The sequence below is a fragment of the Mus musculus genome, chromosome 6 (genome assembly GCF_000001635.26).
Source record: "Mus musculus strain C57BL/6J chromosome 6, GRCm38.p6 C57BL/6J".
NCBI lineage: Eukaryota > Metazoa > Chordata > Mammalia > Rodentia > Muridae > Mus > Mus musculus.
In genome coordinates this window covers 132,295,991-132,319,819 of record NC_000072.6, presented here as the reverse complement: position 1 = coordinate 132,319,819, position 23,829 = coordinate 132,295,991, and the positions used below count along the sequence as shown (strand labels likewise).

The 23,829-nt window shown below is 38.7% G+C and overlaps 1 protein-coding gene and 1 pseudogene across 1 annotated transcript; both read left to right on the top strand.

The window, feature by feature from the left end:
• Positions 1 to 5,076: 5,076 nt before the first annotated feature.
• Prpmp5 (proline-rich protein MP5) lies at positions 5,077 to 8,230 on the top strand. Its single transcript, NM_001024705.2, has 3 exons — positions 5,077 to 5,154; positions 6,150 to 6,185; positions 7,061 to 8,230. The coding sequence occupies exons 1-3, from the start codon at positions 5,091 to 5,093 to the stop codon at positions 7,849 to 7,851; spliced, it is 891 nt and encodes a 296-aa protein (NP_001019876.2). The 5' UTR covers positions 5,077 to 5,090; the 3' UTR covers positions 7,852 to 8,230.
• A 229-nt stretch (positions 8,231 to 8,459) lies between these two features.
• The window catches only part of Gm43979, a 77,839-nt pseudogene continuing 62,469 nt past the window's right edge, over positions 8,460 to 23,829 (top strand).

The window sequence follows — 23,829 nt, the reverse complement described above, 5'->3', positions numbered from 1 at the left end:
GACCATCAATAATTTTGCATGGATTCTGGGAATTTAAACACAGTTCATGAGGCTTACAAGCACACTTTACCACTGAGCCATACTTTCAGTCACAGTAGGAGTATTCCAACACAATCCAGTCAGTTGTCTGGAAATTGATCAAGGCTAAATTAACATTTTCTCATGTATTAATTTTTGATTCTCCAAACTTACCAGTAAAGAAATCTTCAAACCAAAATGTAGAGATTTGCTCAGCATAGGATATATTACTGTTTATCTGCTACAGACCCTCTGGGCCCCTGTGCCTGCGTAGAAAAGAGTCTCTAGGGTAGATGGGCAAAGCTTAGGACGGAGTGACAGACAGACAGACACACACACAAGAGAGGTGTTGAATCTGAATGTAATTTTCTGGTCGAGCTTAGACTAATTATATTACAGCGAATATCATAAATTGTAAAACATAACAGATATGGTACATTGAAGTTTTCCAGGTGCAAGAGGAGTGACTACAAAAAGAATTTGCAGGAACCAGATAAATGTTCATGTTAGGGATAAGTATCCCTCCAGATACAAGAGGAGTGACTTCAAAAGGACTATGTTTACTTTAGAGATTAGCACCTGCTTTGGATTCACACTTTAGCCTTATTTGGGCTAGGGGGTATAAACTCTTGCCTGGCTTCAGGAATAAAGTAGTGTCATGAACCTTGGAATTCTTAGGCCTTGTTAATTCTTATCTATGTCTGGAGAATTCCCATTATTCAGTATAGTATATTAATTTGCTCTTGGCATGGAATGTAGTCTGTAATAATTTTTTATCTCAGTGAGAATTTCAGAATCTTTCTGTAGACAACTGAATTTATGGCTAGTGCTTAATTGTTTTATGGTAGAGCTAAATTAGTTAATGAATAGGTTAAACCCCTTGCTGCTATCTGGAATCTAAGAACACTGGGAAAAGGCTTTAGCTATGTTAGAATACAAACTTAAAAGGCATTTACTATAAGGTAATGCTTAATAGAGTGTACGTGAATCTATACATTAGACTAAGGCGGTGGAAATTTGATTATTATGGGTTAGGAGTAATCGCCAAACCTCCGGGAGGGGAATTTTCATGGAACTTCTATCCTCAAGAACAGCTTCCAGGCTTTACGCCTGTCAAACTGACCCAACCTGGAGAGCTGACTTTCGTCAGACTTCCAGGAGAAGAGTCCTAGAAATTCATTTCTCATGAGCAGCTTTTTGGCATTACTGCCTCACAAGCTGGCTCCACCGGAGTCCCTTGGCATTTATCCATATGGAAGCTCTGGGAATTACACATGACACAACGTTGAGTAGAAAATGAAATTATTGGTGGCAGGGGTTGGGGGAAGACATGATATTATCTTATGAGGCAAGAAAGCTCCAAATTTATTGTTGAGTTCTTTAATGTTTAATGTTTTTCATATACTCCTGGGCATGCAGTCGTTCATTTTCTCTGTGGGGTTCTCTTGGATAGAACCAAATGTTTATTTGCAAGTAGTTCCCAGTAGAAGATATGAGTTAGGAATGGGAATTTTTTCATCACTTCTGTTTTCAGCACTAGGGCATTAACTGGTAGAAATCTATCCAGGTTCAGTGCATGCTGTATCAGTCTGTATGCATTCACATATATGATGGTCTTTTGTGTTTAAAATACCTGTTCCATTGATGTCCTCCATCTCCTCTGACTCTTTAGCTTTTTAGACCTCCTTTGACACACACTTTCATAATTAGGGGAAGGGTTGAGATACATTAATCACTCTCTGAATTTTTTCTCTGCACGGATGTTTGTTTTTGTTCCCATTTGCTGCAAGAATAAGCTTCTAAGATGATGACTGAAGAAAGCACTGACCTATAAGTATAACAGAAATTCATTAGAGTCATATTATAGCTAAGTTCATTTAGTAGAATCAGTACAGTAAGATAATAAGCTTTGCCACCTCTATATCAGGTAGGAGCCTAATATTCTGAATACATTCTTGTCTCAAATGGTAAATAAAGAACATTGAACAGATATGTCTCTTATATTTCCCATTATGATCCTTTAATGGCCAAGCCAGCTCTCCAAACATGAATGGAAATATATCAATAAAAACATAAAAATGTCTAATAAATATTTGGTAATTTTTCAATAATCTTAATTTATCATACAAATGTAAATTGAATCTAAGAGAATATTCCATTTGACATCAGTCTGAACAGTCACCAGCATTTCATTAAACAATAATAAACACTTTTGAGAATGTGGACAGAGAAGAAATCTTGGAGCGTATACTGGGATGGACCAGCCCCATGGACATCCATACTGAATCTCCAGAAAAACAAAATCTGAAGTTCCATATGTGCTGTTCTATACTGTGGATAATTTGAATAATGCAGTGTTAAATTGAAAGTGTTTATGTGGTATGATGACTTAAAGACATTTATATACATAACCAAAAGAGATACACTGGAGTCATATGGAAGTGCCACTATTTAGTACTTCATTCACTACAGGTCCCCAAAAGCCCTTCACGTTAATCTTATTACTTAAGCCACCTTAGCCATTAATAACTTACTATGTTACCAGTCCCTTTCTCCACAATGACTTTTTCTGTTTTCTCTTGAGTTACCAGGTGACTTTTTTTTCATACAGCAATAATTTCTTTCACACATTGATGACACTGGAAAAGGTTACTAAAGGGCTCAAGTTGCAGAATATTTTTGTCAAAATCAATTGCTGTATTCCAGAACTAACATAACTCAGGTGTAGGCTGAGTTCCAGGCAGTTTTTCACCAGACCTAATACGCACATGTCTGCCTAGCTTTCTCCTCTGCTCTATATCTGACATTCCCATCATGATGACTTTGAAGGCCATGACTGGTATGGACCCCCATCTACCAATCATTCTCATCTCCTAGTTGTAGACACTAGAAAACCATCCTATTAAAAATCATATTCAGAAATCAACCTTTCCTTACCTTCATTAAAACTGCAATCTTGTGAGATTGTCTCTGATTTTCACAGAATGAGAGAAATTTACCAAATACTAGGATATTCTCCCTTCCAAATACATCGATCATCACATCCAGGGAAAGCAACAACAACAAAAAAATAACAACAACACAACCCACCCACCTGATAATACCAAAGAATTTTATATCATTAATAGTAAAGGACAATTTAGGTAATTTTTCTGAGATAATCCCTATTTCTCTTCTTTTTTTTTAATTTTTTATTAGGTATTTAGCTCATTTACATTTCCAATGCTATACCAAAAGTCCCCCATACCCACCCACCCCCACTCCCCTACCAACCCACTCCCCCTTTTTGGCCCTGGCATTCCCCTGTACTGGGGCATATAAAGTTTGCGTGTCCAATGGGCCTCTCTTTCCAGTGATGGCCGACTAGGCCATCTTTTGATACATATGCAGCTAGAGTCAAGAGCTCCGGGGTACAGGTTAGTTCATAATGTTGTTCCACCTATAGGGTTGCAGATCCCTTTAGCTCCTTGGGTACTTTCTCTAGATCCTCCATTAGGAGCCCTGTGATCCATCCATTAGGTGACTGTGAGCATCCACTTCTGTTTTTGCTAGGCCCCGGCATAGTCTCACAAGAGACAGCTACATCTGGGTCCTTTCGATAAAATCTTACTAGTGTATGCAATGGTGTCAGCGTTTGGATGCTGATTATGGGGTGGATCCCTGGATATGGCAGTCTCTACATGGTCCATCCTTTCATCTCAGCTCCAAACTTTGTAACTCCTTCCAAGGGTGTTTTGTTCCCACTTCTAAGGAGGGGCATAGTGTCCACACTTCAGTCTTCATTTTTCTTGAGTTTCATGTGTTTAGGAAATTGTATCTTATATCTTGGGTATCCTAGTTTTTGGGCTAATATCCACTTATCAGTGAGTACATATTGTGTGAGTTCCTTTGTGAATGTGTTACCTCACTCAGGATGATGCCCTCCAGGTCCATCCATTTGGCTAGGAATTTCATAAATTCATTCTTTTTAATAGCTGAGTAGTACTCCATTGTATAGATGTACCACATTTTCTGTATCCATTCCTCTGTTGAGGGGTATCATGTGAGAACTATGTTTTCTAGGATTGACTGGTCCAAAACTTATCTGAGTTCTTGTCTTCCACTTTTCTTTCCCTAACACAGAAGGAATAAAACAAAAGAATATTCCCACTTTCAGTGCTCTGATATCACAGTTTCTCTAATTTGAACCTGATCTTGGGAATTCCAGAAGGCTTACCTGGGCACAAATAAGCTACCAGGTTTGTTTGTCTCACTGACTATATATTCCATTTTGGTGTCCCAATTACCCTCAGAAATGAACAGAAAATCATCCAAAGGGTATGACTATTGGCACAAATATATATGTTTGTATAGAAGCAAATCCTCCCAGGACCACAACTAACAAGGAGAGAGTCACAATCATATCAAACTAGAATTTCATTACTAATGTCTTAAATTTCACTGTATTGCTTTCACATTGTTGCACAAATACCGTGCCCTATGATTTAGAACTGAATTATTTCTTTTTCAATTGTATTAGAACTTTTCTTCAATAACATTTCAAATGTTATCCTGAAAAATCCCTATACTCTCCCATATGCCCTACTTCCCTAAACCCACACACTCCCATTTCTTGATCCTGGTCTTCCCCTCTACTGGGGCATATAAAGTTTCAATGCCAAAAGGCTTGTCTTCTGAATGATGGCCAAATAGGCCATCTGAGAAACTATGAAGCCCCTGGCAAATACAAAAGTGCATTCACACAGTCACCTATTGGATGGAACACAGGGCCCTAGTGGAGGAGCTAGAGAAAGTACCAAGGAGCTGAAGGGGTCTGCAACACAATAGGTGGAACAACAATATGAACTAACCAGCAACCCCAGAGACCATGTCTCTAGAACTGAATTCTTGACAGCCTCAGCCCTACTGCATGCTGCTAGGCTAAAGTCCCAAAGAAGAGTCAGAGATGCATGGCATGCTCCTGTCACAAGTGTGTTCAACAGTAAAGAAGTGAAAGATGCCTTTGTTCTACCTTCCTTATAAAGACTGTGGCCTTCCTTCCTCCAGCACAACCTTGGGAGCAATCTTCCAAGATGCTGGTTGTCCTGCTCACAGCAGCTTTGCTGGTCCTGAGCTCAGCTCAGAGACAAGATGAAGGTATGAAGTAGGGGAGAGAGTGGTACAGTGATATTTGACTGGTGTAACACACTTCAGGACTGGGAGAAATGAAAGGAGATAGAAAACCGACAGAGGCAAAGAATTATGAGAACAAATAGAAGAACATTTGTTATTAATTTGCTTCTAGAGCTTAAACTATACTTATGGTATGAATTACAAATATTCTTGCAACAAAATAATATGAGTAAATTTATAAAAAGACCTTTTTTGTGGTAGAAGATGCAAGAAAGTATGTTGTACTTTACAGAGGGAAACTTATTTTTTATGGTGTTATGAAAAAACAATAGTGGATTGTGTTTGCCTTGTTTGTAGAGGACAGTGAAAGATGAAAGTATTAAAAACATATCAGGAATGTTTTTAGGAAAAGGCAGATGTTAACAAATTTTAAACTGTACAACATGAACTATCAATATCAGGGATTAATTTCTTCTAAATATTACTTTAATATTTAATTATCTTATGCATGGTCATAAAAATATGCAAGTCTCTGAGTGTGTCTACCCATGTGTCTCCATATTTTCAAATGCTTCAGCACATTCTGACAGATGCCATCTTATTGGTAGCAGCATTTATCCTTCTAACATATAGATTCAGGAACTTAATACAAGTCATTATGTAAGTGCTTTTGCCACTGAAATATGTTGCTAGACCTATGTTCTCTTTCTTTTTTTCATGATAGCTGCTCAATATTCATTGTATTTTATATTTTACTGAAAGCAATATATTTTATTATTTCAATGAATGAAATACTTGGGGCTATAACATATAAGAAATTAAGATCATAAAGGAAAACGTTTATAATCATGTCTCCCTGAAGTTGTGGTAATGTTAATGAACAGTATCAGTAAAGTTTGATACATATAAGAAGGAACTAAATTGTCATTTCTACCAGGGGTCGAAATGATCCTGGTAGTATTCTCAGCAACTAGAAAATGTCATAAGTAACTTTCAAATTCTTTGTGCTTATTTTCTAGAGATCACCTACGAAGACTCAAATTCTCAGCTCCTAGGTAAAAACAGATCCATTCTCTCTTGACCTTCTATGTACCATTTACATCTGTAATTATGCAATTCTGTAATACCTCTATTATTTCTTTATTTTATTACAATAATGACTGGAAGCTTCCCCAGAGATAAATAGACAACCTTCCCAGCATTGACTTTACAGCAGGGCCATAAACTGGAAGAACTCGAAGCTAGGCTTTGTTAAAAAGAGTGATATTCTATTTCTTCCACAGATTGAAGCAATATACTATATATGATGCACATATAGGGTGTTTCCATTTAAAAATCCTCTGCAAACCTATGGTTTGCCTAAAGAATGTTCTTTCCCCAGTGATTCCAATTAGAACGCTATGATTGCACATAAAATACACAACTACACAGAGCCTATACTTGTCACAGTTTTAATTTATTTTTGTACTCCCCTCTGTATCCATAGCTGTCTAATTTTTAAAATATTTCACATGAAAACAGAATGGAAAACTTTTTCTTAGATTTATTTTTTGCTTTCCACATGCTTACTGGACCTTGAACTACATTTTATATGTAAGAAAATTAAAGCATGCTGTCACAATTTTCCTACTTTGCCAAGCGCTAACTAGCAATATTTAAAGAATATACCCCCCTCCCCCACCGAATGACCGTTTCTCCACTTCTGTCTGGGAAGTTTAAGTTACATAAGGACATCCTTTTTGCACAGCATTTAAGGACGAATACTCATTCAAAGAAAATAATTTATATATAAATTTTAAAATATAAGAAAATGATTTATATACAATAAAGCTTCCTGAACTATTAGTGACATAAATTTGGAGTGGGGGGGCAGTAATTCTGGGAGAAAGAGAAGGTATAAACTCATCTATTTTTATATTTACTTGAATAGAGATGGGAGAGCAGAGCCAAGGGTATGGTCATCATTTTCCAAAACCACCTCCTGGAGGAATGCCCCCAAGACCTCCCAGTTCTGATGAAAATGATGATGGTGATGAAGATGGCAGTGAGGAAGATGTGAATAGACCAGAGGAACCACCACAGCACCCTCCTCACCCAGGACACCACCATGGTCCTCCCCCACAGGGAGGCCCCCAGCAGAGACCCCCTCAGCCTGGAAAACAACAAGGCCCACCACCACAGGGAGGCCCACAGAGTCCCCTTAGGCCTGGAAACCAACAAGGCCCACCCCCACAGGGAGGCCCCCAGCAGAGACCTCCTCAGCCTGGAAACCAACAAGGACCACCCCTACAGGGAGGCCCACAGGGACCCCTTAGGCCTGGGAACCATGAAGGACCACCCCCACAGGGAGGCCCACAGGGACACCCTAGGCCTGGTAACCAACAAGGCCCACCTCCACAGGGAGGTCTTCAGAGACCTCCTCAGCCTGGAAACCAACAAGGCCCACCCCCACAGAGAGGCCCCCAGCAGAGACCCCCTCAGCCTGGAAACCAACAAGGCCCACCCCCACAGGGAGGCCCCCAGCAGAGACCCCCTCAGCCTGGAAACCAACAAGGACCACCCCCACCAGGAAGCCCTCAGGGACCCCCTAGGCCTGGAAACCAACAAGGCCCACCCCCACAGGGAGGCCCTCAGAGACCTCCTCAGCCACGAAACCATCAAGGCCCACCCCAATATGGAAACAATGAACAGCCAAGTTACCTGTGGTCACTTTTTGCATAACCATCTGTTTCCTTACCAGAGAGAAGGTAAATAAATGCCCCATTTTTCATTCCATGCTCCAAAATTCAGTGATGACCACCTTGTTCCTAGAGATATAGATCATGGATACATCCAAAACATGAATAATCTTTATAATTCTGTGGTGTATGTGATTTAAATTCACTCTCAGTCAACTGTGAAGCTCTAACAGAGTTATTCAAGAAACTAAGATATTTAGGACATGTTGAAATTACGCATTGTGTCTTTCTACTTCCAAACTTTGTTTGTTTGTTTGTTTGTTTGTTTGTTTGTTTGTTTATTTCAGGTGAACAGTAGACAGATGACTTCAATATCATTCTTATAACACACTGATGTCAATAAAATATTTAGCATACAATAATCCTTTGCTCTTTTTCATTATGAGCAGAAGTGGTACTGCAATGTTGGCATGGTTATTTCCAGAAAGGCAGTCCTTACTCTATATATCAGCTAACTATCACTTGAGAAACCCTCTTCTTTCTATATTACTCACTAGTTCTTCCCACTGATTTGCTATATTTTCTACATATCAGTTATTTTAGCAAAAGACTTCCCATAAGTCATAGATTTCAGGAGCAAACTACGTAAACATGGATGCCCGTAGTATGTAATGTGCCTTTAATGTCAGTACTCTAGGGAATAGCTGAGCTGCCTTTAATAATTCTTTCTTTCTTAGAGATAACACTCTTTCTGTTCCCAATTTAAGAGTCGCTGTTCCTTCAGCTAGTATTCTTGTGAGAAGTTTAGTATCAGCCAGCTCACATTTTTCTGATTTGAAAATTCCTATAAAATAATACTGTGGTTTGCCGTGGCTAAGCTGCTATTGGTTTATCTTCTTATTTTATTAGTGTTATTCATAAATATCATATACCTGGTTCTTGTACACCAATGCAATTCTTAAAATAGTTTAAGCATACATTAGACGTCTTTCATTGTTAATTTTTGAATATTTTAAATTATTCCATCTATGTTTTTACTTTAATATTTTATTGAATCTTAGTTAAAACAGAGAAAATATATTGTGTATAGAAGCTTAGAGGCTTAGGAATCCTTAAAACTTCCAAATTATTTGAGTTTAATTCTAGAAAATCAGAGTTGGCTGTTCTTCCTTGAATATTCTATAAATCCCTACCCCTTTTCCAAAATCCTGGCAAGTAGTCATATGAAGCATTGGACATACAATGTGTTCTTAGGACTGATGGTCTCTTGAGAGTTTTCATGATTGATGATTTCTGGCTTTATAGCTCTCTAACTATACTGAATGTGTGTTGATAGCTTCTAAATTAGCCTAAAAACTTCCTTCCTTATTTTACCATTAAGAACTGCTGGTTTGCATGATTAACAATGGTTGCATAATAGCAGAGGAATAAGTAAAGAATTAATTTCTGTAGTTTTTTTTTCTATATTGCCCAAAAACCTGAATTCTAGCTTGTTTGGGTGGAAGGAGGTTTAGGCCAATAAACTTTTACTAAACCACAAGAAGTGAGTGTCCCTTGCAGAAGGAAAAATTTTTACATAAGCAAATATGCATAAACACACATATGTTCATACTATGCATTCATTATCACATACTTGCTTGTTATGCATAATATCTGTCTAATCTATTCACATACTTTCTCAGAGGCTTATATATATATATATATATATATATATATATATATATATATATATATATATATATATGCATATGGAACTAAAGCCCAAGTGCCAGCTCAGAAAGAACTCAGAAAGAACTGGATGAAAAATAAGCTCTAACCTTTATTGTATTAGAGAAAGAAATGACTTCTACACATTTATTGCTAAATAGATTAAACACAAGTATTATTTTTCACTTTTAATTTTTTTTTTATGAAATTCACGTTGGCAACACATCTCCACTCATATCTCTTTCCTTTTGTATCTATCCTTGGTCCTTACATCCTCCCCCCAATTGAAAAGAAAAAAGGCAAACATTTTTTTTAAAAAGTCTTAAAAAAAGCAAACATCTCATTGGGGAAGCTTTTGTATGTCACAATATGTCTCATTGTGCACCCTTTTGTCCACGCATTTTGCTTGCAAAGGTTCATTTCAATGCATCATTTCAAGGCATCTGGATTTTATTAAACCATCATTACTGTATCCTCACTGAGTCAACCTTCATTCATTACCCTTTGTCATGGATATCCTGCAGTTTTGGATCTGCAGGACCAGCTTTGTCCCATATTCTAGAAGTTCATAAATTAGATAGATGTTGGGGTGGGCAGACATGATACCTTAAATCTGGAATTTGTTGGTAACTTAGTTGAGCATCTGGATAACTCTATAGTTCCTGCACCATGAGGGCAAGATCTCCAGCATTGCCCAGCTGCATGACTCAGTGCTGCAGAAAACAAGGCACACAGTCAGATTTCCAGATCTCATGCCTTACCCAGGAGAACAGAGCCAGCTCTAACTGTAGTTCCAAGTCAAGATGCTGGGTCCTTTTTCCTGAAAGCTACAGCTGGTTAGGGATGTTAGAAGGTACTCCCATACTCCTGACTCCTATGTCAGCTCTCCTGACTTCCTCAGGTGATGAGGATGAGATGCCTCACAGAAGGTGAGTGGCAGGGACAGCTCTCTCAATCTCACTGTCACACACACACACTCTCACACGCTAGGCTGGCTCACCTATAACCTCACCACAGGGGTAAGTTCTACTATGATGCACATGTGAGGTGCTGAAAATATTCTTCAAATGGCTGCAGCAGGTGGAAGGTGGCATCAGCTCTGCAAAGCCCTTGAACTGTGGGCCAAGTTTGCAGTCTAGACCAGGGATATCCAATTGACTTTTAGTGGTAATATGAGCCACAGGCATGGACAGGGATCCATGCTGATTCATGGCCACAGCACCAGACATCTTCAGGCCCTGTGTAAACTGGGATATTGCCATGGCCTCAAGTCCAAGGTTGGATTCTCTCAGCAGGATATACCCTCATATTTCTAGTTCTACCTCTCTCCATAATGATCAAGCTATTCAGTTTCTCTGTTACCCCCATCTGTCCACTATGTATTTGTTCATTTTGGTGGATGCTCCTGAGGGGAGGCCATGGGATTGCTGATTTTCTTTTTATTTTTTTTTATTAGGTATTTAGCTCATTTACATTTCCAATGCTATACCAAAAGTCCCCCTTACCCACCCACCCCCACTCCCCTACCCTCCCACTCCCCCCCTTTGGCCCTGGCGTTCCCCTGTACCGGGGCACACAAAGTCTGCGTGTCCAATGGGCCTCTCTTTCCAGTGATGGCCGACTAGGCCATCTTTTGATACATATGCAGCTAGAGTCAAGAGCTCAGGGGTACTGGTTAGTTCATAATGTTGTTCCACCTATAGGGTTGAAGATCCCTTTAGCTCCTTGGGTACTTTCTCTAGCTCCTCCATTGGGAGCCCTGTGATCCATCCATTAGCTGACTGTGAGCATCCACTTCTGTGTTTGCTAGGCCCCGGCATAGTCTCACAAGAGACAGCTACATCTGGGTCCTTTCAGTAAAATCTTGCTAGTGTATGCAATGGTGTCAGCATTTGGAAGCTGATTATGGGGTGGATCCCTGGATATGGCAGTCTCTACATGGTCCATCCTTTCATCTCAGCTCCATACTTTGTTTCTGTAACTCCTTCCATGGGTGTTTTGTTCCCACTTCTAAGGAGGGGCATAGTGTCCACACTTCAGTCTTCATTTTTCTTGAGTTTCATGTGTTTAGGAAATTGTATCTTATATCGTGGGTATCCTAGGTTTTGGGCTAGTATCCACTTATCAGTGAGTACATATTGTGTGAGTTCCTTTGTGATTGTGTTACCTCACTCAGGATGATGCTCTCCAGGTCCATCCATTTGGCTAGGAATTTCATAAATTCATTCTTTTTAATAGCTGAGTAGTACTCCATTGTGTAGATGTACCACATTTTCTGTATCCATTCCTCTGTTGAGGGGCATCTGGGTTCTTTCCAGTTTCTGGCTATTATAAATAAGGCTGCTATGAACATAGTGGAGCATGTGTCCTTCTTAACAGTTGGGGCTTCTTCTGGATATATGCCCAGGAGAGGTATTGCTGGATCCTCCGGTAGTACTATGTCCAATTTTCTGAGGAACCGCCAGACTGATTTCCAGAGTGGTTGTACAAGCCTGCAATCCCAGCAACAATGGAGGAGTGTTCCTCTTTCTCCACATCCTCGCCAGCATCTGCTGTCACCTGAATTTTTGATCTTAGCCATTCTCACTGGTGTGAGGTGGAATCTCAGGGTTGTTTTGATTTGCATTTCCCTGATGATTAAGGATGTTGAACATTTTTTCAGGTGCTTCTCTGCCATTCGGTATTCCTCAGGTGAGAATTCTTTGTTCAGTTCTGAGCCCCATTTTTTAAGGGGGTTATTTGATTTTCTGAGGTCCACCTTCTTGAGTTCTTTATATATGTTGGATATTAGTCCCCTATCTGATTTAGGATAGGTAAAGATCCTTTCCCAGTCTGTTGGTGGTCTTTTTGTCTTATAGACAGTGTCTTTTGCCTTGCAGAAACTTTGGAGTTTCATTAGGTCCCATTTGTCAATTCTCGATCTTACAGCACAAGCCATTGCTGTTCTGTTCAGGAATTTTTCCCCTGTGCCCATATCTTCAAGGCTTTTCCCCACTTTCTCCTCTATAAGTTTCAGTGTCTCTGGTTTTATGTGAAGTTCCTTGATCCACTTAGATTTGACCTTAGTACAAGGAGATAAGTATGGATCGATTCGCATTCTTCTACATGATAACAACCAGTTGTGCCAGCACCAATTGTTGAAAATGCTGTCTTTCTTCCACTGGATGGTTTTGGCTCCCTTGTCGAAGATCAAGTGACCATAGGTGTGTGGGTTCATTTCTGGGTCTTCAATTCTATTCCATTGGTCCACTTGTCTGTCTCTATACCAGTACCATGAAGTTTTTATCACAATTGCTCTGTAGTAAAGCTTTAGGTCAGGCATGGTGATTCCACCAGAGGTTCTTTTATCCTTGAGAAGAGTTTTTGCTATCCTCGGTTTTTTGTTATTCCAGATGAATTTGCAAATTGCTCCTTCTAATTCGTTGAAGAATTGAGTTGGAATTTTAATGGGGATTGCATTGAATCTGTAGATTGCTTTTGGCAAGATAGCCATTTTTACAATGTTGATCCTGCCAATCCATGAGCATGGGAGATCTTTCCATCTTCTGAGATCTTCTTTAACTTCTTTCTTCAGGGACTTGAAGTTTTTATCATACAGATCTTTCACTTCCTTCGTTAGAGTCACGCCGAGATATTTTATATTATTTGTGGCTATTGAGAAGGGTGTTGTTTCCCTAATTTCTTTCTCAGCCTGTTTATTCTTTGTGTAGAGAAAGGCCATTGACTTGTTTGAGTTAATTTTATATCCAGCTACTTCACCGAAGCTGTTTATCAGGTTTAGGAGTTCTCTGTTGGAATTTTTAGGGTCACTTATATATACTATCATATCATCTGCAAAAAGTGATATTTTGACTTCCTCTTTTCCAATTTGTATCCCCTTGATCTCCTTTTGTTGTCGAATTGCTCTGGCTAATACTTCAAGTACTATGTTGAAAAGGTAGGGAGAAAGTGGGCAGCCTTGTCTAGTCCCTGATTTTAGTGGGATTGCTTCCAGCTTCTCTCCATTTACTTTGATGTTGGCTACTGGTTTGCTGTAGATTGCTTTTATCATGTTTAGGTATTGGCCTTGAATTCCTGATCTTTCCAGAACTTTTATCATGAATGGGTGTTGGATCTTGTCAAATGCTTTTTCTGCATCTAACGAGATGATCATGTGGTTTTTGTCTTTGAGTTTGTTTATATAATGGATTACATTGATGGATTTTCGTATATTAAACCATCCCTGCATCCCTGGAATAAAACCTACTTGGTCAGGATGGATGATTGCTTTAATGTGTTCTTGGATTCGGTTAGCGAGAATTTTATTAAGAATTTTTGCATCGATGTTCATAAGAGAAATTGGTCTGAGGTTCTCTATCTTTGTTGGATCTTTCTGTGGTTTAGGTATCAGAGTAATAGTGGCTTCATAAAATGAGTTGGGTAGAATACCTTCTACTTCTATCTTGTGAAAAAGTTTGTGCAGAACTGGAGTTAGATCTTCTTTGAAGGTCTGATAGAACTCTGCACTAAACCCGTCTGGTCCTGGGCTTTTTTTGGCTGGGAGACTATTAATAACTGCTTCTATTTCTTTAGGGGATATGGGACTGTTTAGAAGGTCAACTTGATCCTGATTCAACTTTGGTACCTGGTATCTGTCCAGAAATTTGTCCATTTCGTCCAGGTTTTCCAGTTTTGTTGAGTATAGCCTTTTGTAGAAGGATCTGATGGTGTTTTGGATTTCTTCAGGATCTGTTGTTATGTCTCCCTTTTCATTTCTGATTTTGTTAATTAGGATTTTGTCCCTGTGCCCTTTAGTGAGTCTAGCTAAGGGTTTATCTATCTTGTTGATTTTCTCAAAGAACCAACTCCTCGTTTGGTTAATTCTTTGAATAGTTCTTCTTGTTTCCACTTGGTTGATTTCACCCCTGAGTTTGATTATTTCCTGCCGTCTACTCCTCTTGGGTGAATTTACTTCCTTTTTTTCTAGAGCTTTTAGATGTGTTGTCAAGCTGCTAGTATGTGCTCTCTCCCGTTTTTTCTTGAAGGCACTCATAGCTATGAGTTTCCCTCTTAGAAATGCTTTCATTGTGTCCCAAAGGTTTGGGTACGTTGTGGCTTCATTTTCATTAAACTCTAAAAAGTCTTTAATTTCTTTCTTTATTCCTTCCTTGACCAAGGTATCATTGAGAAGAGTGCTGTTCAGTTTCCATGTGAATGTTGGCTTTCTGTTATTTATTTTGTTATTGAAGATCAGCCTTAGTGCATGGTGATCTGATAGGATACATGGGACAATTTCAATATTTTTGAATCTGTTGAGGCCTGATTTGTGACCTATTATGTGGTCAATTTTGGAGAAGGTACCATGAGGTGCTGAGAAGAAGGTATATCCTTTTGTTTTAGGATAAAATGTTCTGTAGATATCTGTCAGATCCATTTGTTTCATCACTTCTGTTAGTTTCAGTGTGTCCCTGTTTAGTTTCTGTTTCCATGATCTGTCCATTGGTGAAAGTGGTGTGTTGAAGTCTCCCACTATTATCGTGTGAGGCGCAATGTGTGCTTTGAGCTTTACTAAAGTTTCTTTAGTGAATGTGGCTGCTCTTGTATTTGGAGCATAGATATTCAGAATTGAGAGTTCCTCTTGGAGGATTTTACCTTTGATGAGAATGAAGTGTCCCTCCTTGTCTTTTTTGATGACTTTGGGTTGGAAGTCAATCTTATCAGATATTAGGATGGCTACTCCTGCTTGTTTCTTCATACCATTTGCTTGGAAAATTGTTTTCCAGCCTTTCATTCTGAGGTAGTGTCTATCTTTTTCTCTGAGATGAGTTTCCTGTAAGCAGCAAAATGTTGGGTCTTGTTTGTGTAGCCAGTTTGTTAGTCTATGTCTTTTTATTGGCGAGTTGAGACCATTGATGTTAAGAGATATTAAGGAAAAGTAATTGTTGCTTCCTGTTATTTTAGTTGTTAAAGGTGGCATTCTGTTCTTGTGGCTGTCTTCTTTTAGGTTTGTTGAGGGATTACCTTCTTGTTTTTTCTAGGGCGTTGTTCCCGTTCTTGTATTGCTTTTTTTTCTGTTATTATCCTTTGAAGGGCTGGATTCGTGGAGAGATAATGTGTGAATTTGGTTTTGTCGTGGAATACTTTGGTTTCTCCATCTATGGTAATTGAGAGGTTGGCTGGGTATAGTAGCCTGGGCTGGAATTTGTGTTCTCTTAGTGTCTGTATAACATCTGTCCAGGCTATTCTGGCTTTCATAGGCTCCGGTGAAAAATGTGGTGTAATTCTGATAGGCTTGCCTTTATATGTTACTTGACCTTTTTCCCTTACTGCTTTTAGTATTCTATCTTTATTTAGTGAATTTGTTGTTCTGATTATTATGTGTCGGGAGGAATTTCTTTTCTGGTCCAGTCTATTTGGAGTTCTGTAGGGTTCTTGTATGTTCATAGGCATCTCTTTCTTTAGATTTGGGAAGTTTTCTTCAATAATTTTGTTGAGGATGTTTGCTGGTCCTTTGAGTTGAAAATCTTCATTCTCATCCACTCCTATTATCCGTAGGTTTGGTCTTCTCATTGTGTCCTTGATTTCCTGGATATTTTGAGTTAGGATCTTTTTGCATTTTCCATTTTCTTTGATTGTTGTGCCGATGTTCTCTATGGAATCTTCTGCACCTGAGATTCTCTCTTCCATCTCTTGTATTCTGTTGCTGATGCTGGCATCTATGGTTCCAGATTTCTTTCCTAGGGTTTCTATCTCCAGTGTTGCCTCACTTTGGGTTTTCTTTATTGTGTCTACTTCCCTTTTTAGGTCTAGTATGGTTTTGCTCATTTCCATCACCTGTTTGGATGTTTTTTCCTGTTTTTCTATAAGGACTTCTACCTGTTTGTTTGTGTTTTCCTGTTTTTCTTTAAGGACTTGTAACTCTTTAGCAGTGTTCTCCTGTATTTCTTTAAGTGATTTATTAAAGTCCTTCTTGATGTCCTCTACCATCATCATGAGATATGCTTTTAAATTTAGGTCTAGGTTTTCGGGTGTGTTGGGGTACCCTGGACTGGGCGATGTGGGAGCGCTGTGTTCTGATGATGGTGAGTGGTCTTGGTTCCTGTTAGTAAGATTCCTACATTTACCTTTCGCCATCTGGTAATCTCTGGAGTTAGTAGTTATAGTTGACTCTGTTTAGAGATTGTTCTTCTGGTGATTCTGTTACCGTCTATCAGCAGACCTGGGAGACAGATTCTCTCCTCTGAGTTTCAGTGCTCAGAGCACTCTCTGCTGGCAAGCTCTCTTACAGGGAAGGTGCGCAGATATCTTGTGTTTGGACCTCATCCTGGCCGTAGAAGAAGGCCCAAAACAGGACCTTTCTCAGAAGCTGTGTTGCTTTGGCAGTTCCCAGAAGCTGTCAGCTTCTGTGGTGCAAACTCTCACCTGTGCAGACTAAATTCCTAAGATCCGCGGAGTCCCGGAACCAAGATGGCGACCTCTGCTTCTGAGGCTGAGGCCTCCTCCCGAGCCAGGCGGACACCTGTCCTCTGGTCCGGATGGTGGCCGGCTGTCTGCGGCCCTTAAAGGTTGCTGCCTCGTTGGCTCTGTGCTTCTGCCTGTCCCAGAAGCTGTCCGGTTCTCTGGCGCACCCTCTCACCTCTTCAGACTAATTTCCTAAGTTCGGTGGAGTCCCGGAACCAAGATGGTGACCACTGCTGCTGAGGCTGAGGCCGCCTCCCCTGTCCAGTTTTCTGAAGTACTGCAAACTCAGGTATTTGCTTCGTTTACATTTCAAATGCTATCCTGAAAATCTCCTAGTCCCTCTCCCACCCCTGCTCCCCTACCCACTCACTCCCACTTCTAGGCCCTGGTGTTCCCCTGTACATATAAAGTTTGAAAGACCAAGAGGCCTCTCTTCCCACTGATGACTGACTAGGGCATCCTCTGCTACCTATGCAAACAGAGACACAAATTCTGGGGTGTACTGCTTAGTTCAAATCATGGTTCTTCCTATAAGGTTGCAGACCCCTTTAGCTACTTGGGTACTTTCAGAAGCTCCTTTATTTAGGACTTCTGTTTGATCCAATAGATGACTGTGAGCATCCACTTCTGTATTTGCCAGGCACTAGCATGTCTTCAAAAGAGACAGCTATATCAGGGTCCTGTCAGAAAAATCTTGCTGGAATATGCAATAGTGTCTGGGTTTGATGTTTGTTGATAGGATGGATCACTGGGTGGGGCAAGCTCTGAATGGTCCTTAATTCACTCTCAGCTCCAAACTTTGAATCTGTACCTTCTTCAATTGGTATTTTGTTCCCCATTCTAAGAAGGAGCAATGTATCCACACTTTGGTCTTCCATCTTCTTGAGATTCATGTGGTTTTTTGTTTGTTTGTTTGTTTGTTTGTTTGTTTTTCAAATTGTATCTTGGATACTCTAAGTTTCTGGGCTAATATCCACTTATAGTGAGTGCATATCATGTGGGTATTTTTGTGATTGGGTACCTCACTCAAGATGATATACTCCACATCCATCCATTTGCCTAAGAATTTCATAAATTCTTTTTTAACAGCTGAGTAGTAATCCATGGTGTAAATTACTTTCTATATCCATCCCTCTATTGAGGGACATCTGGGTTCTCTCCAGCTTCTGCTTATTATAAATAGGCTTTCTATGAACATAGAGGAGCATATGTCCTTATTATAAGTTGGAACACTTTCTGGTTATATGCCCAGGAGAGTTACTGCTGGATCTGCCCTTAGTACTATTTCCAATTTTCTGAAGAACTGCAGACTTATTTTCAGAGTGATTGTACAAGTTGCAATACCACCAGTAATGGAGGAGTGTTCCTCTTTCTCCACATCATCATCATCCTCTGCTGTCACCTGAATTTTTCATCCTAGTCATTCTGACTGATCTGAGGTAGAACCTCAATAATGTTTTGATTTGCATTTCCCTGGTGATTAAGGATGTTGAACATTTTTTTTCAAGTGTTTTTCAGCCCTTAGATATTCCACAGTTGAGAATTCTTTCTTTATCTCTGTGCCCCCTTTTTAATAGGATTATTTGAATTTCTGGAGTTTAGCTTCTTGAGCTCTTTTTATATATTGGACAAGAGTTCCCTATTGGATTAAGGCTTAGTAAGGATCCTTTCCAAATCTGTTTGTGGCTTTTTTGTCTTATTGACAGTGTCTTTTGCCTTACAGAAAATTTTCAGTTTTATGCGGTCCCATTTATGGAGTCTCAATCTTACAGAACAAGCCATTGAAATTCTGTTCAGGAATTTTTCCCCTCTGTCCATATCTTTGAGGCTTTTCCCAACTTTCTCCTCTATAAGTTTCAGTGTCTCTGGTTTTATGTGGTGTACCTTGGTCCATTTAGACTTGAGCTTTCTACAAGTAGATAAGAATGGATCAATTCACACTCTTATACATGATAAAAGCCAGTTGAGTCAGTACCTTTTGTTCTAAATGCTGTCCTTTTTCCACTGGATGATTTTAGCTCCCTTGTCAAAGATCAAATGACCATAGGTGTGTGGGTTTATTTCTTGGTCTTCAATCTATTCCATAGTTCTACATGTCTGTTGCTGTACCAGTATCATGAAAGATGTAGTCAAAATTGCTTTATAGAACAAACTGAAGATAGTCATGTTGATTCCTCCAAAGGTTTGTTTGTTTGTTTGTTTGTTTGTTTGTTTTGGGTTTTGTTTTTAATTGTTGAGAATTGTTTTTGCTATCTTAGGTTGTTTTTTATTCTGTATTAGTCTTCAAATTACCCTTTCTAACTTTATGAAGTATTGAATTTGAATTTTGATGCAGACTGCATTGAATCTGTAGATTGCTTTCTGAAAGAAAGCCATTTTAACTACATTAATCCTGCCAATCCTTGAGCATGGGAGGTCTTTCCATCTTAGAGTCACACCAAGATATTTTATACTATTGTGGCTAAAGTGAAGGGTCTGGTTTCTCTGATTTCTTTCTCGGACCACATATTCTTTGAATAGAGGAAGGCTGCTGATTTGTTTGAGATAATTTTATATTCAGCCACTCTGCTGAAGTTGTTTATCTATTGTAGGAGTTCAATCCTGGAATCTTTTGGTCACTTAATAAAACTACCATATCACCAACAAAGAGTAATATCTTAACTTTTTCCTTTTCAGTTTGTAACCCTTTGACATACTTTTGTTGTCTAACTGCTCTGGCTAGAGCTTCACGTACTATCCTGAATAGGGAGAGAATGGGAAGTCCTGTCTAATGCCTCATAATTGTGGGATTGATTCACATTTTTCTTCACTTAGTTTTGGTCTGGTTATTGATTTGCTGTATATTGTTTTTATTATGTTTATGTATGGGCTGTAAATATCTGATCATTCCAAAACTTTTAATATGAAGGGGTTTTGAATTTTGTCAAATTTGTTTTCATCATCTGATGAGATGATCATGAAATTTTTTCTTGAGTTTTTTTTTTTTTTAATATAGTGGAAACCCTTGATGGATTTCAATATATGGAATCATCCCTCAGATAAAGTGGACTTCACCAAAGTCAGTGATCATTCTGATTTATTCTTGAATTTGGTTTTAGAGATGTTTATTGAATATTGTTGTGTCAGGATTTATAAGTGAACTTGGTCTAAAATTCTCTTTCTTTGTTGTGTATTTATATAGTTTAGGTATCAGAATAAATCTATCTTAATAGAACAAATCAAATAGAGTTCTTTCAGTTTCTAATTTTTTTATTATTGTGAGGAATTTTTATATTACTATTGAAAGCCTGATTGAATTTGAACTAAAAACATTTGGCCCTGTGTGTTTGTATGTTTTTGTTTTGTTTTGTTTTGATTTGATTTGATTTGGTTTGATTTGGTTTGTTTTGGTATAAGTTTAGTAATTGTTTCTATTTCCTTATCTGTTATGAGGCTGTTCAGATATTTATCTGATCCTGATCTAAACTTTGTACCTGGTGTCTGTGTAGAACATTAGCCATTTTCATTTACATTTTTCAGTTTGGTTCGGTATAGATACTTGTAGATGGATGTGATAATTTTTGAATTTCCTCCCTCTCTGCTATTATATCTCACATTTCAATTTTGATTTTGATAATGTAGATACTGTTTCTGTTCCATTTAGTTAGTTGAGCTAAGGATTCATTAATCATTTTGATTTTCTCAAATAATCATCTCTGAGTTTTGTTGATTCTTTGTATATTTCTCTTTGTTTTGACTTGGTTGATTTCAGCCCTGAGTTTGAATATTTTCTGCCATCTAATCCTCTTGGGTGTCTTTGCTTCTTTTTGTTCTAGAGCTCTCAGGTGTGCTGTTAAGTTGCTGGTGTAGAACCTCTCTAACTTCTTTATGAAGCCACTCGGTGCTTTGAGTTTTCCTCGTAGCAGTGCTTTCTTTGTGTCTCACAAGTTTGGATATGCTGTACCTTCAATGTTGTCAAGTGCTAGTAAGTCTTTAATTTCATTCCTTATTTTATTCCTGGCCATTTTATCACTGAGTAGAGAGTGGCCATTTTCTATGGGTATATGGACTTTCTATTGTTTACGTTGTTATTGAAGAGAAGCCTTAATCCCTGGTGACATGATAGAACCCATGGGATTAATCCAATCTACTTATATCTGTTGAGACTTGTTTTGTGACCAATTTTATGGTCAATTTTAGAGAAGGTACCATGAGGTGCTTAGAAGAGTTATGTTCATTTATTTTAAGGTAAAAGGTGTCTCTGTTTAGTTTCGGTTTCCCTGATTTGTCCATTAGTGAGAGTTGGATATTGAAGTCTATCACAATTTTTTGTGGGAGGTTCAAGGTATGTTTTGAGCTTTAGTAAAGTTTCTTTTATGGATATGGGTGCCCTTGAATTTGAAGCATAGGTATTCAGAATTAAAGGTTCATCTTCTGAGATTTTTCCTTTTTTGAGTATGAGAATTTATTTGCTAACTTTTGGTTGAAAGTCCATTTTATTGGCTATTACAATGGCTAATACAGCTTATTTTTTTGTGACTATTTCCTTGGAACTTTTTTTAGCCTTTGACCCTGAGTTAGTGTCTATTTTTAACACTAAAGTGTGTTTTCTGTATGCAGAAAAAATGCTGGGTCTTTTTTTCCATATTCAGTGCCTTTGCGTGTGTCTTTTTATTAGGGATTTGAATCCATGGATGTTGTAAAATATTAAAAACTAATGATTGATGCTTCAGGTTATTTTTGTTGTTAGAGGAAAAATTATGTTTGTATGATCATATTCTCTTGGGTTTGTTGTGCAAAGATTAATTTCTTGATTTTGGCTTGGAGAAGATTCCCTCTTTTTTTTTTTCCAGAGTTTTCCTTCTATTATCCTCTGCATATCTGTTTTAGTGAAAAGATATTGTTTCAATTGCATTTGACATGGAATATGTTATTTTCTCCATCGAGGTGATTGAGAGTCTTGTTGAAAGTAGTAGCATGGGCTGGTATATGTGGTTTTTTTTTAGAGTCAGCATGATAATTGTCTAAGATCTTCTGGCTTTAAGAGACTCTGTAGAGAGATCTGTTGTAATTATGATAGCCATGTTTTCAAGTGTCTACCTTCATTTGTTACTTTTCCATTTTTCTCTAATGTGTAATTATTAAAAGAAAACTCCACACTAATGCCAGAGATGTGTCAGCAACGGTAGTCCTTGCCCCCATGGCTATAATCAATCCACCCTCTTCCCAGTTTCCGAAGATTCACTCATTGTTGAACTCTTCACATTCCCATTCATCTGTCTCCTGTGGCGAGCCTGCTATGACTGGCTCTATCCCCTGGAGCCCACCTGAGTAACCTTGGATATAAAAAACCATACAGTCTTAGTTTAGAATCATCAGCTAACACAATTGCTGGGTATAGAATATATTCTCCTAAACACATCAAATAGTCTATGTTAGAAATATTCTGTGATAGATGCTAGTGGTCCACCACCAGAACTAACAGGTCCTGGAGGCAATATGTTACCTCCTTTTGCTCCAGCCACACCATCAAAAAGGACCCATTCCTTCTTCCTGCATTTCCTCTTCTCTCAGACCCAGAAGGCCTCTGTCATCCTCTCTCCAGCAATTTGCTTCTTGCCAACTTTATTATCAAATCAATTAATTGGGGAGAAATTCCACTATTTATTCCCTTAATACTTTTAATAGTACCTCTTTTTCTATTCATTTGGTATTTTGATTATTATCTGACAGGAAGAATTTCTGTTCTGGTCCACTCTATTTCTTGTTCTGTCAACTTCATGTACTTCTATGGACATCTCCTATTGGATTAGGGAAGATTTTTTCTATGATTTTGTTGAAGGTGCTTACTGACATTTTGAAAAGGAACTCTCCATTCTTTTCTATACCTACTATTCTTAGGATTGGTCTGTTCACTGTGACTTTATTTTCCTGAATGTTTTGATTAGAGCTTTTTGTACTAATTTTCTTTGTCTGTTGTATCAATATCTTCTATGGTGTCTTCTACACCTCAGATTCACTCTGCAATTCCTTGTATTCTGTTGATGACAGCAACTGTAACTTCTGTTCTCTTTCTTAGCTTTTAAATTTCATAGGCTGTATCCCTTTATGATTTCTTTAAAGTTTATATTTCCTACTTTAGACCCTGGTTGATTTTGTTGAATTCCTTCACCTGTTTTTTGTTTGTTTGTTTGTTTTTTGGTTTGGGTTTTTTTCCCCGATTTCTTTAAATGATCTAGGTTTCATCTTTAAGTGCTTGCTGACAGGAGCATGACATAGCTCTCATGAAAGGCTCTGCAAGTGCCTCAGAAATACAGGGGTTGATGCTCACAGCCATCCACTGGACTGAGAATTGGATCCCCAGTAAAGGAGCTAGAGAAAGGTCACAAGGAGTTGAAGTGGTTTGCAACCCAATAGGAGAAACAACAATATGAACTAGCCAGTAGCCCCAGAGTTCCCAGTGACTAAATCACCAAATAAAGAATACAAATGGATGAATGATATCAACTGCACATGCAGAAGAGGATGGCCTAGTCAGTCATAAATGGGAGGAGAGGCTCTTTCTCCTTTGAAGTCTGTAAGCTCCAGTGTGGTGGAATGCCAGGGCCAGAAACCCTGAGTGGGTGTGATGATGAGCAGGGGTACAGGGGAGAGGATAGGGGGAGGATGTCCTTTGGAGAGGAAAAAAAAAGAAGTGGATAACTTTTGAAATGTAAATAAAGAATATATTTGCCAGGCTTGACGGCACATACCTTTAATCCCAGCACTCAGGAGGCAGAGGCAGGTGGATCTCTGAGTTCGAGGTCAACCTTGTCTACAGAGTGAGTTCCAGGACAGCCAGGGCTATACAAAGAAACCCTGTCTTGAAAAAAAGAAAGAAAGAAAGAAAGAAAGA

What these genes read in the sequence shown, in the direction of transcription:
- Prpmp5 (NM_001024705.2), top strand. Translation starts at nt 5,091, where the DNA reads ATGCTGGTTGTCCTGCTCACAGCAGCTTTGCTGGTCCTGAGCTCAGCT. An exon ending in AGCTCAGAGACAAGATGAAG is followed by an intron (nt 5,155 to 6,149) that starts GTATGAAGTAGG and finishes CTTATTTTCTAG; the next exon opens with AGATCACCTACGAAGACTCA. An exon ending in CTCAAATTCTCAGCTCCTAG is followed by an intron (nt 6,186 to 7,060) that starts GTAAAAACAGAT and finishes TTACTTGAATAG; the next exon opens with AGATGGGAGAGCAGAGCCAA.